General features: G+C 39.9%; 1 protein-coding gene across 5 annotated transcripts in view; it reads left to right on the top strand.

Annotated features, from left to right (window-relative positions):
* Positions 1–18,653, top strand: part of LOC106984994 (uncharacterized) — a 48,766-nt gene that overhangs the window by 28,520 nt on the left and 1,593 nt on the right. For 3 of the 5 annotated variants that reach the window (XM_053221375.1, XM_027061707.2, XM_053221372.1), the window contains 2 exons: positions 3,455–3,581; positions 7,812–7,918. In XM_053221375.1, the coding sequence (XP_053077350.1) occupies positions 3,455–3,581; positions 7,812–7,918 (234 nt within the window). Of the gene's footprint in view, positions 1–3,454; positions 3,582–7,811; positions 7,919–13,313; positions 14,420–15,298; positions 15,376–18,653 lie in introns of those variants that run through there. The other 2 variants (XM_053221374.1, XM_053221373.1) reach the window with 2 other exon arrangements.

Here is an 18,653-nt window from a genome sequence, read left to right as displayed (position 1 = left end):
GATCTGTGGAGAGGCTTCCAGAGGAGGTGTGCAATTATAAGAAGTATGTATCTGATCCTCAGGGAGGCGGTGGCAGAAGGGGAGATACCTTCCACAAGGAGGTTTTCCAGCAGGGCCGCTCTCATTCCAGTGTTTCAATGACTTACAGTTTCCAGAAATGAAACTGAGAAGACAGGCAGTAACATTTGTTGTGTACTAAGTACCTCTACAACCATTACTTCACCATGCTTCCCAGTCGATCCTCCCAGTCCATCTATGAAATGAGTATTATCTCTGTTAGAGCAGCGACGAAACTTGGGTTCAGAGAAGGTAAGTGGCTTTCTGGGGAGTCCCACAGAGTTTTTCAGAGAGAGGTTTTAAACCCAGGGATTCTGCTTTCTCTACACCCTCCTGCCTCTTAGTCACAATTGGCATTGCTGTGCCGCCACTAAGTTCTCGGAGACAGAGGAGTGTAAATTAAAATAGTCATTGTCTGTGAACTTGTTTTTGTTTTAAAGAAATGTTAAGACTAGGGGAAAAATAGGTTGGGATGAATACAGCTGGGGTGGATCAAGTATTACCAGGGGCTGAGTATGTACTCACCTTTCTTTACTCTGAGGAATTTGTTTACTATTCAGAGAAAAGTATTTGGTTCTGCTTAAATTTTGGATAAAGGCCCAGAGGAGGAAATCCCTGTGCTAAGCAACATCAGTCTTCCTACCCTCTGACAGGGCACTGTGACTCCCTAAATTCTGCAGAATGGTTTGGACCAGCACTTTCCAAATTGGTTATTTTTCATGAGCAGAGATGACATTGCGACCTTGCTTTCCACCAGTTGGAGGGGAATTTGGATTGCTTTTCCCCTGGGGATGCAAGTTGTACCAGGCCAGTCACAGGCCCGGAAGCCCCCTTCCTCTCCAACTGCATACATTTGTGCCGCGCTGGCTAAGTCGGTGGGGTGGCAGGGGTAGACTGGCAAAAACTGTTTCTTTCCTTGTAGTGCTCTAGTGCTCAGCAACTGCACAGGAATTTGGCCTTTGGCCTTAGCTCCACTGGCCTCATGTTTCATCACCACTGCTTTCTGGCAAAAAGGGGACAATAAGAAACGAGTGCCACATGTGATCAGTATCCACATCATTAATTATTCTGAGCAGTAAACTTAACTTTTCAAAGGCACTATGTTTGTGAAGAGATTTTATAAATAGAAAAGTCATATCCTATTCGTGTTCATAAATGGTCTCAAGGCATTATTAGCTCCCTTGTACTTGGAAAAACAATAAACAGTGAGATAAAAGTTTCCACAGTATGATTACACTCTATACTCTATTATTCATTGATTCATTCATTTGTTCAATGGCTATTAAACACCCACAGTGTGTCAGATACCGTCCTAATATATTAGCACTGTTAAATTATTTATAACAGCTGTCATTTGCCATCATTCCCATGCCCTGGATGTAAGAACAAATACATTTGGACAAGTTAGGCTTACCCCCAATGAAACTAAATGATGGGCTAGTTTTCATCCCTCCAACTGTGTTTTGAAGGAAAATAACAAAAAGTCCAGCTATATCACCTTGCCCTAAAAAGTCATTCTCTTTCATGAATTGAAAACTTATACTTGGTTATCATTGACTCTTCTCTCTTCCGTGTTCTTCCTACACACTAGATAGCGATCACTTCATGTCAGCTTCAGATGGCAGGGAGTTTGTCTCTTCTGTTCCCTGTTGGATTCCCAGCACCTAGGACAGTGCCTGACATCTGGTAGAGCTCAAAAATATCTGTTGAAGGGGCGCTTGGGATGGGCATCTGACTTCGGCTCAGGTCATGATCTCACAGTCCTTGAGTTTGATCCCCACGTCGGGCTCTGTGCTGACAGTACAGAGCCTGCTTAGGATTCTCTCTCTCTCTCTCTCCCCCCCCCCTTTCTCTACCCTTCCCCCCTTGCTTTCTTTCTCTTTCTCTCTCTCAAAATAAATAAATTTTAAACAAAAAACATACTCTTTTAAAAAAATGTGTTGAATGTTGAATGAATTCAAGTACAGAAGAATCCTGTCTAGCCCTTGGGATTAGGTTCTCAAGTCAGCATATTAGGCAAAATCAGTGTATAGCTAAATGATTCTTTACAATCCTTTAAACTGTACCCCAGTGTTTATAGCAGCACTTTCAACAATAGCCAAATTATGGAAAGAGCCTAAATGTCCATCAACTGATGAATGGATAAGGAAATTGTGGTTTATATATGCAATGGAATACTACGTGGCAATGAGAAAGAATGAAATACAGCCTTTTGTAGCAGCGTGGATGGAACTGGAGAGTGTTGTGCTAAGTGAAGTCATACAGAAAAAGACAGATACCATATGTTTTCACTCTTACGTGGATCCTGAGAAACTTAACAGAAGGCTATGGGGGAGGGGAAGGAAAAAAAATTATAGAGGGAGAGAGCCAAACCATAAGAGATTCTTAAAAACTGAGAATAACTGAGGGTTGATGGGGGGTGGGAGGGAGGGGAAGGTGGGTGATGGGTATTGAGGAGGGAACTTGTTGGGATGAGCACTGTGTGTTGTATAGAAACCAATTTGACAATAAATTTCATGTTAAAAAATAAATAAACTGCCCACACAATAAATGTATAGAGGTATATTATTTCCAAGTCCCGTGCAGTTTCTTGCCAACTTTGGAACAGGTCATTGTTTGTTAGCTAAGCCCCAGATGAAGTAGTTGGCTAGTGTTTAGGGGGTTATATTGTACACAAAGCATATAATTTCAAACACTTGGAGGCAATCTGGCTTTGGGACCAGAGACTCAGATTTCCCATCTCACACTTATTGAGTGAATTAGCTGGCATGTCCATGGCTATTTAGTCTTCTCCATCCTCTTCCTGTCTTTCTCTTTGCCAAACTCCTAAACTTGAATGGGTATAAATTAAATGTGTACATGATGCCATTCCATAGCACTGAGTGACACTGAACTTCATAACAGCTGAATGGACCAATGGGGTAAATTAGATTCCAGGACCACTGACCTCAGTCATGAAGTCTACAAAGGCAAGATGGTTCTTTCTACTTCACATTTGTCCTCCTAGAGTTCAAAAAATGTGACAACTTTGCAGATTCTGAATCCCTGGGTAAGGACTATCACTTCCCTAGGATCAGTGAACAACTTGCTTATCTTCTACTAGGAAATTTCTAGAAACATTGATTTTCCTCTTTAGCCAAAGTAAAGGCAACAATTTAAATCTTAAGTGAGATTTCCTTTCATACAGAGCAATTTGGGGCTTGCTATTATAAAGAATAAAGGATGTACTGAGTACTTTTTTAAAGGATTTCTTAAATTACATCTATTTCCTTGAATATATTCCAAAATCTACTCACACAAGTCAAATAAGTATAATCTTAAAAATAAAATCAACTTATCTGGTGGTAAGTGGGGGAGCTATTATCTAAAATAACAAAATACTATTATTTTCTTATAGGAATCGAAAAAATTAAAGATTCGGCTGGTCCTTGGTTAGTGAAATTGTATTTGGCAGATAATGGCATAGATGGAAAAGGAAAAGAAGGAGAAAATGGCTTGTTGGAATTCACTCAAATTTTAACATGGTGAGTAGAAAATTAAGAGGTTTTATTTGTTCACCTTCTAAAACTCGGTGCTTTAGTTAAATTGTAGGGACAACAATTTAATTGCAGTTTATTAATAGTGCTAAGTGAGGGTTTTTAGCTCTGAGAGGAAAGCAGGGACCCACCTTGGTCTTGGTTTGTGATCTTAAGGAAAATCCTGAAATCATAAAAATGGCAGACAGTTGTATGTGAGCCCACAAAGTGGTCCCAAAGACCTCACTAGAAGCCCCATTTTATGAAGTTGGCAACAAAGGAAAGGCAGGAGTTATGACCTCTAGATTTTTTTCCCCTAAAGTCAGCTATGTGACCTGAGGAAGAAAGGCAAACTACTCAAGTGTGAGCACTTTTTTGTTTTTGATTACAAAGTTGTCCCAGACTACTTAGGCAGAAAGAGCATTTCTCAAAAGCTCCTGGAAAACAGAATATTTTCTTGCCATGTTTATGCTGACAACCCTGGACTCTCTCTGTCCAGCTCTCCTGAATCCAAATACCCAGTGGGCCAAGCCACAAGTCAGCATTTGCAGCACAATAGGAAAGATTGCCCAGTAGAAGACTCCAGGTTATACGATGTCAGGATATTAGTACTTATAGCACCTTAGGGTAATCAAGGGCAACAGAACATGCCAAGGTTGGAAACTTGAGGTCTTGATTGATGGCTATTATTTTACCAGAAAAAGATTCTTTTTTTTTTTTAATGTTTATTTATTTTTGAGAGAGAGAGAGAGCACAAATGCGGGAGGGGCAGAGAGAGAGGGAGACATAGAATCTGAAGCAGGCTCCAGGCTCCGAGCTGTCAGCACAGAGCCCGACACGGGGCTCAAACTCACGAGCTGTGAGATCATGTCCTGAGCCGAAGTTGGACTCCCAACCGACTGAGCCTCCCAGGTGCTCCTAAAGATTCTTTTTCTAATATGCTTTACTTCTTTATTTAGGAAAGTTAGGAATTTCCCACTTGGATAACTTTGCTGCTATTTTTATAATAATTATATTAATAAACTTCATTTTATTACCCTTTTAATATATTGTTAGATTTACTGTATTGCTGATGGTTTATCCTTTTGTATATTGCTAACATTTTGGTAAGAGTTTTCACATCAGTGTTCATGAGGACTGTTGGTCTCTATTTTTCTTGTAATGTTTTCCTCTGGTTTGGGATTAAGGTGATTTTGGCCTTACAGAATGAGTTAGGAAGTGTTCCCTCCTTTTCTATTTTATGGAAGAATTTGTGTAGAATCAGCATTATTTTATCTTTAAATATTTGATGAAATTCACCAGTGAAGACATCTGGACCTGGAGTTTTCTTTCTTTTTTTTTTTTTTTGGAGTTTTCTTTATGAGAAGATTTTAACTACAAATTCAATTTCTTTAGTAGATAGAAGGCTATTCTGGTTATTTGGGGAGGAAGGTGTTAAGCTTCGGTAGTTTATGTCTTTCAAGCAATTTGTTCATTTTGGCTAAGTTTTCAAATTTATTGCCTTAAAGTTATTCATAATATTTCCTTCTCATCCTTTTCCTATCTGGAGGATCTGCAGTGATGTATCCTCTTTTGTGCCTGACATTGATAATTTGTTTTCTTTTTTCCCCCCAATAAATGTGATTAGAATTTTATCTATTTTATTTACCTTTTCAAAGAACTCACTTTTGGTTTCCTCTAATGTTTTAGTTTTTTTCAATTTCATTGTATTATATTCTTATTTTTATTATTTCCCTTATTCTGTTTACCTTGGCTTTAATATGTGCTTTTCTTTCTAATTTATTAAAGTAGAAGCTTAAGTTACTGATTTTAAACTTTTTGGTTTTCTAATGTAAATGGTTATATTAATACCAAGGACTTTTTAATTGTATCCTGCAAATTTTGATACGTATTTTTATTGTCATTCAATTCAAACTATTTTCTAATTTTCCTTTTGATTTCTTTGACCTGTCAGCCTAGTTTCCACATATTTGTAAATGTTTCAAATATTTTTCTCTGGTTGATTTCTTATTAAATTCTGCTGTGATTGGAGAACATACTTGTTTTATGGCCCAGATTATGATCTGTCTTGGTAAATGTTCCATGTTTACTTGAAAAGAATGTGTATTTTGCTGTTTTTGGATGGAATGTGAATAAATGTCAATGAAGTTTAGTTGGTTGGCAGCATTGTTACAGTTTTCTGTATCTTTACAAATTTTCTGTTTACTTGTTCTATCAGTTGTTGAGAGGAGAATTGTGACTTTGTTCATACCTCTTTGCAGTTTAATCAGTTTTGTTTCATATATTTTTAAGATCTTTTGTTGGGTGCAAAATATTTAAGATTAAGTCACTTGAAGAATTGGCCCATATTATCATTATGGAGTCCCTAGTAATATTTTTCTCTTGTCTCTGATAATATTCCCTTTTCTGAAATCTACTTTGATGAATATTAATATAGTCACTTCAGCTTTCTTTGGATTAATGTTAATATGATATACCTCTCTCTGTCCTCTTACTTTTAACCTATCTATGTTTTTATCATAATTTCTCTGTAACTCGGTTTCCTCTTTTGTAAAAATGGGGATAATAATAGTGTCTAACTCAAGAGATTCTTATAGGGTTAAATTAGATCATGGAAGGTGCTAAATATAGTGCCTAGGGCTCCAGCAAGTACCTTTATACAAATTAGAAAAAGAGCCTCTCTGGGCAGATGAGTTAAAAACGTACCACCTCTGGCCAATGAGTGGGAGGAGGTTAACCTTTCTAGGTCTATGCTCCAGGGCCCAGGACTTGACTAGCAAAACTTGGCAGATTTCAGCTCCACTCCTACCCTTGGAAGGCCCATTTGAGCTGGGCGCAAGTGCTTAAGCATGTGGGTGGCCCTCATCACATCTGATGTATAAAGAACCGTAATTCATGCGAGGCTGAATAGCATAGTGATTAAATCCTTGGCCTCTGGAATCAGAGTTAGATGTAAAATTGTCGACTTGTGAAGTTTGTCTTCAACATTCTTCATTCTCTTCCTGCTTCCTTCTGAAGCATCCCTGTTCTCACCCATCTTACCTGAAGGAATTGGATATAGGCAGGCAGTTCAGGAAGCCAAAGCCAGGCAAGTCCTGATTAGACAGGCTATTTTGGAGAGCAAGACCCTTTGAGAGGGAGAGTCTGGTGGAACCACTCAGCCCCACCCTTGAATTCTGGCTGCTGAATCAATAGAAAATGTGTACAGGGAGCAAGAGAATGACCTTATATTCACTACTGATCCTAACTAAAATTTCATATCCTCAGTGTGTGGTAAGGACTCAAAATTGTTTTATTGGAAGTCAGATGATAATTTCTTTCAGAGCAGAGGCCATGAGTTAAATTCCTTTAATCTCTGCAATGTTAGACATATATGCATTTAATAAGCCTGCACTCAGTATGATAGCATCATTGATACTGCATTTTGCAAGATACTTTCACAGGAACTGCTTCATTCTGTTTTCACCACAACCTTATGAAATAGGCAGAACAGCCAGTTTGGAGGCCAGTTTTACAGATGAGAAAGGTGAGACCCCAGAGGACACATGATCTGCCCATGACTACACGGTTGACAGGAGGTAAAAGCTAACCAGGAACCCAGGCCTTCACCCAGATTTCACGTCCACTCATCATGCCAGAGATTCCCAAAGACCAGTTGTCAGGCCAGTGCTAGGGCATGAAGGAATTTTCAATAATCCTCAAAGAGATTAGAAAAAAAAAAAAAAAAAAGATGGTGTGTTCATTTTTCATAAAGCTAAACTTACTCAATTTTAAACACAATCCTTTATTTTGAGACTATGCCCTTCCTAATTTCATGTAAAAATATTTGTTCTTTTATTTATTGACAAGGTGAGAATTGCTATTTATTTGACATACTAAAAGTTGCCAAACCATTCCCTCCCAAGTTTTTGACATTTTACCGGTGTGCAAAATCTAAAAGACTGGGAAACCCTGCACAACCCCCACATCTTATGAATAAATAAATGAATGGAATATTGAAGGCAACTAAGTCTTTATCCTACCAACTTGCTGAAGGGGGCCATCCAATCTAGAGAGATTAAATTGGAAAAGCCTGAATTCAGGATATCTTCAGTTTTCAAATTGGGTCAGTGCATCATCTTTGGAAGTGGGGTCAAGGAGAGTATTGAGGACCTAAGAAGAAAGATCATACTCCATAATAAGTGGATTGAGTTTCTTTGAGTAACATTGCCATTTTGATTTGTCATTTTCTTTGTCCAGCCTGATCAAATACTCTGCTCACTTAAGGGAAATTGACCTTGGAAACAATGTCCTGGGAGAAATGGCTGCTACTGACATACTTGAAGCATTAAGAGCCAGAAAGACAGGTAGAGTGTTTTCAGTTTGTGTTCCCCTCCACTTGTCCACATCCATTCACTCCTAAATGCTATTCTACTCACAGCTTGCTCTACTTTTTTCATTAAATAACTGGTCTGAGCTAAGTGATAACCAAGAGCACTATCATAAACCGCCTACCCTTGTACCAATTTGCCCAGTGATTTGCACAGAGTTCAAGAACTTCTAGGATGTCATATGTCATCTTTGACCTAAGTACAGTAGTCTCCCCTTATGCATGGGGGACATGTTCTAAGATCCCCAGTGGATGCCTGAAACTGCAGATAGGATCAAACCCTGTATGTACTAGGTTTTTTCCTATGAATACATACCTATGACAGATTAATTTATAAATTAAGCACAGAAAGAGATTAACAATAATAACTAATAGTAAAATAGAATGCTTATGCTAGTATATTGTAATTAAAGCTATGTGGGGGTGCCTCGGTGGCTTAGTCGGTTGAGCGTCCAACTCTTGATTTTGGCTGAGGTCATGATCCCAGAGTCATGGGATTGAGGCGTTGGACTCCATGCTGAGTGTGGAGACTGCTTAAGATTCTCTCTCTTGGGGCGCCTGGGTGGCTCAGTCAGTTAAGTGTCCGACTTCAGCTCAGGTCATGATCTCAGAGTTTATGGGTTCAAGCCCTACATCAGGCTCTGTGCGAACAGCTCGGAGCCTGGAGCCTGCTTCAGATTCTGTGACTCCCTTTCTCTCTCTGTCTGTCTCTGCCCCTCCCCTGCTTGTGCTCTCTCTCTCTCTCTCTCTCTCAAAAAATAAATAAACTTAAAAAAAAAAAGATTCTCTCTCCCCCACTTCCTCTCTCTCCCGCTCATGCTCTATAAATAAATAAATACATACTATGTGAAAATGGCTTGCCTCTCTCTCAAAATATCTTACTGTACTGGAGTCACCCTTGTAATGATGTGAAATAACAAAGCCTATGTGAGGAGGTGAAGTGAGGAGAATGACAGGCATTAAGCTCCTACTGACCTTCTGATAACTCCTCAGAAGGAAACCCATCTGCTTCCTGACCGCCGATGACTGAAACTGTGGAAAGAGAAAGCCCAGATAAGGGGGATGGGGCTACTGTAACGATTGTCATTAGAGTGAAATTTTCTCAGTTGCTCTTTCTTTTCCCTCTCTTCTCTGAGTCTCACTTATTCTCTGAGGGACTCTGTCCTATTCTCTATTCTCCTTCCCAACCCACCTGCAGATATTCCTCCAGATAGCAATTGGAAAACTCAGGTGACATCTCTTCTAAGATTCTGATGTGCTTTCTGGACCATCAAAGATGGCTTCAATTTGATTGGCATCGGGAGAGCAGTAAGGGTGGTTTATGACCATGTAATCCTTTGAAAATGAGAGACTCACATATGGAACGAGTTATTTATTACACATTGGCCAACGCTGCCCTCTTCCTTTCATTAATATGTATGACCAGAATTAACGATAGCCATACTTACAGCCGACAGAGGGATGAAGTAACGCCATTTTAAATAAAGCTCAATGAAAGACATATAAACAGATTTGAACATCCAAATTCAGTGTTTAAAAGGGGGAAAGAGATGTACATGGGTGGCTCAGTCAGTTGAGTGTCCAACTCTTGATTTGGCTCAGGTCATGATCCCGGGGTCTTTTGATGGAGCCCCGTGTAAGGCTCCACTCAGAGCCTGCTTAAGATTCTCTCTTTCTCTCCCTCTCTCTCTCTCTCTCTTAAATAAAAATTTTTAAAAAGGGTGGGGGAGAGATCTTGGTGCATTATCTGGCAGGTTATGTGGAGAGAATTAAGTAGTAGAAGTATTGGTCTTTGTCATCTCTTCAATGATCTTAGAGACATGGCATAGTTTTAGGTTGCATTTTTTTTTTTTAACAGTGGCAGTTTTACAAGAATTACACTATTACTTCACCAATAATGAAGTAATCACCACTTTAAAACTAAAACCACCGGGGTGCCTGAGTGGCTCAGTACATTAAGTGTCTGACTTTGGCTCAGGTCATGATCTCACAATTCATGAGTTTGAGGCCCCGCGTCAGGCTCTGTGCTGACAGCTTAGAGCCTGGAGCCTGCTTCGGATTCTGTCTCTCTCTCTCTCTCTCTCTCTCTCTCTGCCCCTCCCCTGCTCACACTCTCTGTCTCTCTCTCAAAAATAAAAATAAAAGGTTAAAACTACTGCATTGCCATTTCTTCACAAGCCAATCGAATGATTCCAAGATTTTTAAATTATCCCTTTATTTTGGAGAAACAAAACATGTTCCTAGTCCATTTGAATTGAATTCAAATTCAATGGAATTATTAAAAATAATTTAAATTTAACTTTAATCTGAGCTTAATAAACTGAAAGCAGGTTAATGATTTCATTTGGTTTTCCTTAGTATGGGAGTAACTTACTCACTATACCCTGTGGCAAAAGATATTATAAAATACCACAGGCAGTGTTCTGATCTTTATTGTAGTTAAGTGCTAATGATGGGCAGTCTCAGATGATTTGACGGAAAATGATTCTCATTGAGTACTTATTTGGAACTGCAAAACATTGTGCTTGCTTAGTAAATAGTTCAATTTGCATAAGTAGGGAAGATAATTATGAAATACCCACCTGAAAATACAGATTCTCATTTAAAAAGCATTTAAAAACAACTTATAGTTCAAGGAAGTATTAATTTCCCAAATATAGTAGTATATATCATGAGTAGCTTTAATACATCCACATTTTGAACCAAAATAATTATGACTTGTTTCCATGGAACACCTCAGGTTGTTAGAAAGACTCCTCAAAACAGGGTTAGCTGGTTGGATTCTACAGGGAAATCTCTTGCCATTTAGCCTTAATGGTATCCTTTTAAACATTAAAAGCAATGAGTGATATCACTGATTATAGAACTAATGTTCTTCTTTTGATTGCTTTTGTGTCCTTATCATTTGCAAGTTAACAAGCTAATTTCTAATTCTACTTCTTTCATGAAATCCAAATTAATAGCCTAAAGTAATTTATTTGCCTACCAAGGAATTCTTATTGAACTACCTTTAATGATGGAACACACACAATGAAAGCTTCCTCAGAAACATCAGCAACCTCACTAGTTACAAAAAAAAAAAAAAAAAAAAAAGGTTAGCAGAGGGTTGAACTGTCTACATCTTACAGGGTTGCTTTTTGACTAATTAAAAAAAAAAACAGAATACTTAAGGATAGTTTCACTTATTCATTCTTACTGATTTATTTATTTATTTCAACATGAATTTATTAATGCTGTAGAGCAAGGCCAAAGGGCCCACGGTGACCACTGAGCTGAATGCAAACAGGCTCACGAAGCAACCCACCTCTAAATAACCATAGGCCCTAACTAACCAATTACCAGTGAGCACAGTTCCTAAAATTATCAAAAAGGGAAAATTCCATACATTTACTACCTCCTCACTGTGCCCTGTAACTGTGGCTCCTCACCCGTGCTTCGTTACAGTGTCTCCTTTGCTGTCTTGCCCACTGCTTCCTTACAATGTATTCAGTAAACTTTTATCTCTTTTGTTCTGCCTTGGGTGGACTCTTTTATCGCCTGTGCCCCTGGCCTCCACCCAATCGGAGTGCCCCACATTTGATGGCTACTCCATCTGATCGGGACAACACACAAATGCCAGGCCTTGTTTGAGTTAAGCAGTGAATTCCTGCTTTCATGGATCTTACTTCCTAGTGAATGACAGACAGTAAACCAACTATAAAAAGAAGTAAAATACACATTGTATATCAGATATCAGATGGGGATCATACTTAAGGGAAAAATAAAGCAAGAAAAGGAGATAAAGCATGTATGTCAGGCGTTGGGAGTTTTAGTTAGGATAGCCAGAGAAGGCTGTACGAAGAAGAAACATTTGAGTGAAGGCCAGAAGGTGTGAGGGAGCAAGCCACGTATATCTGGGGAACGAGAATTCCAGGTAAGCTGAACAGCGAGTGCAAAGGCTTAAGGCAGGAGGCTACCTGGTGTGTTCTAAAACCAGTATGGAAGCCAACATGGCTGGAGTGGAGTGAGAGGTAATGGGAGAGTCATAGGACAAAAAAAAATTCCAAGAAGTAAGCATGGAGGGCAAGGGGACTTCTAGGCAATTATGATTAGTTTTTAACTCTATTGAGAATGGAAAGGCATTTGAGAATTTTGAGAGGAGTGACCTGATCTGACCCACATCTCAGCAGGATTACTCTAGCTCTATGTTGAAAATACATTGGAGGAGAGGTGAAGACAGGAGAAGGAAGACTAGTTAGGGAGTTTTCCCTAGAAAAATTAAACAGCCTTTCAGCAGACCCAGCACACCCAGCATGGCAGAGAATGAGAGTGAAGTAAGAAGCTGAAAAGAGGAGGATTAGGGAAAATTCTACACACTTAACACTTGGGACACAGCCTTTACCATTACTGCAGCCTTCTTTGTCTGCCCTGCTTCTGGAGGCCAAAAGCCATGTAGAAGACTGGGGTATTCTTTGAAAACTGGATAGGCCCAGAGAAAGGAAAAACAGGTGCTGACACCTGGCCATGCCCTCATCATTCAAAGAAGCCCAGCAGGTAAGCAAGCCCTGCTCCTACAGAGGAGCTTCCCATAAGCCTTTGGATGCCTCATGCTTCACTGTGAACAGAAATCCAAACATCTCCAGATACTTGAGGCAATAGTTTGATATAGGAAACCAAGCCTGAGAGAAAAAAGGGAACTCTGAAGATAAAGAGACAATACAGAAAATTAAGAAAAGAAATTCGTTATGACTCCTCCCAGTGAAACAGAAGATAATGCATCTGTGAAACAAGAACAGGATGCTATGAAAAAAGAATAATCAGAAAATAAGAAAAAGTTCTTGGCAAGTAAAAATGATAGCCAAAATAAAAATTTCAAAATGAATGGTGAAAGATGAATTCAAGCAAGGCTTTAAAAAGTAGAACAAAAATAGGAAGATGAAAAATTAGAAAATATTAGAGGGGATCAGTCTGTGAACACCAATATTTAACTCATAGTTCAGAAAGAGTGAACAGAGAAAAGTGGGGAGAGGGCATTATCAAATAATTATCAAATAAATCAAGAACTTTCCCAGAACTAACAGACATAAATCTGTATATTGAAAGAGCCCATTGAGTGCCCTGCACAGTGAATGATAAAAGCTATATCACCATGGCATTTAGAACACTAGGAATAAAGGTCAAAGTCTAACAATTACAGATAAATACTGTATTTTCCGTGCAAAGGACTGAGAATCAGCATGACCTCAGACTTCTAACCAGAAGCTAGAAACAATGAGGCACTGCCATGAAAACTCTATGAGAACTTTATACATTCCCAACTTCTAACCAAGTATGAGGATAAAGTAGTTTTCAGTACACAAGAACTCAAACTCTTTGCCTCCTCTGTTTCCTAGGAAGCTCCCAGAGAACACATTTGAGCAAAATGAGAATAAACCACAAAGATGAAGAATCCAGAATCCAGAAATCAGGAGAACCAATATAGAAAAGTAGAAAAGAGAGTCCCAGGGGCACCTGACTGGTCCAATTGGTTAAGTGACTCTTGATTTTGGCTCAGGTCATGATCTCACCGTTTGGTGCGTGAGATTGAGCCCTCATCGGTCTCCACGCTAATGGTGTAGAGCCTGCTTGGGATTCATTCTCTCTCTCTCTCTCTCTCTTTCTCTCTCTCTTTTTCCTCTCCCCTACCTCCCTTTCTATCTCTGTGCCCCTCCCCTGAGCTCTCTCTCAAGATAAATAAACTTAAAAGAAAAAAAAAAGAAAAAGAAAACAGAATCCCAGATGATGGTTGAAGATCAGAACTAGTCCAAATGGACAGAAAAATAGAAGACTTTGGAAAGGAGGAATACTGTGGTAAAAACTGAATCGAACTTTGGAAATACTTAAGTATTTTGCAAGAAATACTAATGGGTGTATGAAAAATAAAAGAAATCGGGGGAAATATTTAGAATTGGTACACAGGAAACTGTGCAAATGAAAAATTAACACTATTAACTCAGAAGAAAGTTATATAATTGGGGCACCTGACTGGCTCAGTCAGTAGATCATGTGATTCTTGATCTCAGACTGTTCAAACTCCACATTGGGTGTAAAGATTACCTAAAAATAAAATCTTAAAAGTTTTATGAGTAAGAAAAATACTGTGAACAAAATATATATGACCATACCAGTCAATACAACAAGTGTTGATTTAACTAAAAATTTTGAAATAGAACTGTTGAGAGGTTTGGTGAGAAGACAGGATAACAGTCAATACGTAAAATGTTTAATGGAAATATCATATAAAAAGCACTTTCTTTGGAGTAAGGCAGTAAATCTCACGAAAAACAGCTGAATGAATGAGTATCAAGGAGGGCACTTGTGATGAACACTGGGTTGTTATGTGTAAGTGATAAATCACCAGATTCTGCTCTTGAAATCAATATTACTCTATATGTTAACTAACTAGAATTTAAATAAAAACGTGAAACCAAAAAAAAAAAAATACAAAAGAAAAAAACAACAGCTGAATGAGTTAAAAGTGGTTTTCTTTGGAGGAAAAGCCTGAGGGAAGGGAAAGGGTCTGTTGTTTTCCAGTATGAACTTTTTAGCCCTATTTGATTTTTTAGCTATATGTATGCATTACTTTGATTACATTTTTAGAGAATTGAAAAGTGCATAGCTTTTTAAAAAAATCTTTTTCAATGTTTATTTTTGAGAAACAGAGAGAGAGAAAGAGAGACTGGGGGAGGGGGAGAGAGAGAGAGAGAGGGAGACACAGAATCCGAAGCAGGCTCCAGGCTCCAAGCTGTCAGCACAGAGCCCAACATGGGGCTCAAACCCACGAACTGCGAAATCATGACCTGAGCTGAAGTTGGACGCTTACCTGACTGAGCCACCCAGGCTCCCTAAGTGCATAGCTTTCTACCATGTGATTCATTGTTATATAATTCCATGTCAATATCTAATACTATCTGAAATCACCTCAGCTTCCACTAAGGAACTGAAGGCCTCACACGCTATAGAGCATTGCCGTATGGCTAGAGTTTCGTAAAGAAAAGCGAAAAGGATGACCAAAAGTGTGGTGTTCAGGGATCATGACAGTCTTTTGTGAGTTTGGCTGCCACGTGAATCCTCTGAGGCCTTAAGCTGGCCCCGCCTGCCACACTCCTGGCCCCATTTTAAGTGGTTTGCAGCCCCGGCACTACTCACATATGAGCCATGCATCCCACACTGCTCCCTCAGCTTCACAGTGATCAAGACTTTAGACCTTGTTTTCCTCTTGAAGCTCCGTCCTCCTCTACATTTGTGCTTGCCTTTTTTTTTTTTTTTAAATAACTCTGGGCTTTGTTTTTCTCCATGACGATGATTTATACCTATTTGCTGTTAAATTCTGCATCAGTGAGAGATGATGTTTGGCTACATGGAACAGAACCAGCTATAGTGGCTTAATCAAGTAAGTAGAGGAAGACTGAGCAGGTACAGATGTGCCCCAACATCATTCCTTTCTCTTTCTCCACCATCTGCCTTAGCAGGTGGTTTTTATCCTCATAGTTTTAAGGTGGCTGCTTCACTGAAAGCCTCCCATCTCCATTCCAGACCAGAAGAAGAAGAAAGGGACAAGGAGATAGTGCTGGTACCTGTATGAGGGAATCTCAGAAATCCTCAGCAACTTTTGCTCATTTGCAGTTGGCCAGAAGCATGTCACATGCTCATCCCTAATTTTTAACTGGGAACATTGCTGCCATAAGAAAAATGTGAGCTCTGTTAGAAAATAAGGTCAGAGGCGCCTACATGGCTCAGTCATTTAAATGCCTGACTCTTGGTTTAGGCTCAGGCCATGATCTCACCATTTGTGGGTTCAAGCCCCACATCAGGCTTGCGCTGACAGCACAGAGCCTGCTTGGGATTCTCTCTTCCCCTCTCTCTGCCCCTCCCCTGCTCACATCCTCTCTCCCTCTTTCTCTCTCAAAATAAATAAAGAAAATAAGAAAGAAAGAAAGAAAGAAAGAAAGAAAGAAAGAAAGAAAGAAAGAAAGAAAGAAAGAAAGAAAGAAAGAAAGAAAGAAAATAAGGTCAGAAAAGATATTAGGCAGGGAACTAGAAGTATTTGCTTTAAGCTCTTTTAGATTGCAATAAATAGGTCCACTGGTCCTTTCTACCCTAGACGTGGTCAAAGAGGCCTTTGCAGCCAGTGACCCCTCTGGAGTGGCCCAAGTGAGACACCAAGGTCTATATTAGACATTTGGCATGGCCCCTCATGTCACCTAGCAGACTTATGTCTATATAACCTGCTGCTCTACAAGGAAACATGGAAGACACTGGGCCAAAATCAGACCCAGGAAACATGAAGGGCTACTGCTCAACCTCTCAATCTAGGCATGCTCCTGGGAGACTTCTTGCCCTAGATTTTGTTATGGCCCAGCCCCACCCTGAGGTTCCAGAGCAACTTTCCCTGCGACCCCACCTGATTTTTTGTGACGACCTGTATGTAGGATGGAATGACCCCAGCACACCAAGCATCAATAAGCACTGCTCACCAGAGGAAAACATCCAAATAGGACACTGACTTTGCTTCTCTTCCAGGCACATATGTACCACTCAAGTCCCCAGCGACATGGTTTCTGGCCCTTTCCAAGCCTTGAAATTACAAACTGTACTGTCTTACACCTCCTGGTCCCTTATCCATATTCATCCACCTTGCCCTCCACTACCTTTTACTGTGCCCAGCCTGATTTGTTCTCACACCCTTACAACCATTTTCATGTTTCAACCTCAACTGACCCTCTGGAGGTGACATTCAGTACTATTTTTAAGGTTCATAATTTTCCTCTCAACCATATGTCTTACTTACCTGTCTGCTTCTAGCCTCTTCCTGGTGTATCCTGGCCTCCACAAACTACAGCTTGTGGCACCTGTGATGCAAGCAGGACCTGGACATTTGGCTAGATGAGAAACAGGAAGGGGGAGAAGGGCAAGTGCCATGGGAAATAAAAGAAGGATGGGCTGACACAGGCTCTCGGAATGGCATACTAGGTATTTGAGTCTTATTATTCTGACCCCAGTTTTGATGTGTGGGCATAGGTCTTTCCCCTGACCACGAAACAACTGCCAAATGTGAGCGGGGTGTCCTACAATTCAACTCAATTCTGACCCTACCTATCTGGAGATAGCATTAGATTCTACAGGTTAAGGGCTCTGTCACACGAGACTATCCCCTCCCCTCCACCACCACTTTAGACACCAATCACAAGTCCAAATTGTTACTATGCTTCTGACTGGCTGGCTGTAAATCTGAGGTTCTCATGACCCCCTCCTTGAGTTTTATTAATTTGCTAGAACAGCTAATAGGACTCAGGAAACCAGTTTATTTACTGGATTACTGGTTTATTACAAGGATATTAAATCAATAGCCAGATGAAGAGATATTTAGAGGGTGAGGTCTCAAACAAAGGAGCTCTGTCCTCATGGAGTTTGGGGCCCAGCATGGTGGCACACAGAAGCATTCTGGTTTCCCAACCTGGAAGCTCTTTGAATCCTGTCCTTTGGGTTTTTATGGAGGTTTCATACATAGGCATGATTGATTAAATCCTTGACCACTGGTGATTGATTCAACCTCTAGCCCCTTTCCCCTCCCTGGAAATCAGGGGGTAGGACTGAAGGTTTTAACCCTCTATTTATGGTTGGTTTCCCTTGGCAACCAGCCCTATCTTAGGTGCTATCCAAAAATCACCTCATTATCATAAACTCCGGTGTGATAGAAAGGGGCTTGTTATGAATTATAAGGCACCCATTTCCCCTTTGTGGCTCTAAGGTGTTTTTAGGAACTGAGAACAAGGGACCAAATGTTATATTTTTCAAATCTTTTTTAAATGAATTCCAGTGTGGCTAACATAAGTGTTATATTAGTTTCAGGTGTACCATATAGTGATTGAACAATTCTCTACATGACTCAGTGCTCATCGTGATGTGTACTTTTTAACCCCTGTCACCTATTTCACCCATTCCCCTACATACACCTAAGAGACCAAATCTTATAAGAAAAGATGCTCCCATTGCTCTTATTGCTCAGGAAGTTCCAAGGGTTTGGGAGCCAGGAACCACGGACAAAGACCAAATATATATGAGAAATATGAATGACCAAATATATATTTCTTCTAATCACAATATTGCAGGTCTTTATAGGAAAATCAGTGAGAAATCTTGGTCTCAAGTGATACAAGACCAACTCAAACTGATTTAAGTATACACACACACACACACACACACACACACACACACAAATTGTTGACCCATATAACTAAAAGCCCATGGGTGGTTCTAGCTACAGGTCCAGGTGGATTCAGGGGCTCAAATAACACTACCTACCTTCATCTCCTGGAAGTTCTGCTTCTGTGTTGACTATATTCTCAAGCAGGTTCTTCCCGCACAGTGGCAAGTTGGGTAGCACTAGCTAGAAGTTTACATTGTGCCAGTTTAATCTAAGAAAGAGCCTTTTTCCTGATTTCATTGGACCATCATGAGTCACATGCATAGCTGTTAACACATCACTGTGCCAGGGAGAATAAATCCACTAATTGATCAGATTTGGGTTATGTGCCTGTCTAGCCTGAGAGCACAGAGGAGTGGAACCCCAAAGTAAATTCGAGATTCTGTTCCAGAAAGAAGCTAAAATGCAAGCTGGACAAGAAAAACCAAGAGAGATCCACTAAAGATGAAGGGCCAGGGGAATGTGGGTAGGTCAGTCGGTTAAGTGG

This window comes from Acinonyx jubatus, chromosome C2, assembly GCF_027475565.1.
Source record: "Acinonyx jubatus isolate Ajub_Pintada_27869175 chromosome C2, VMU_Ajub_asm_v1.0, whole genome shotgun sequence".
Taxonomy (NCBI): domain Eukaryota; kingdom Metazoa; phylum Chordata; class Mammalia; order Carnivora; family Felidae; genus Acinonyx; species Acinonyx jubatus.
This window is presented reverse-complemented; position numbering and strand designations above follow the sequence as displayed.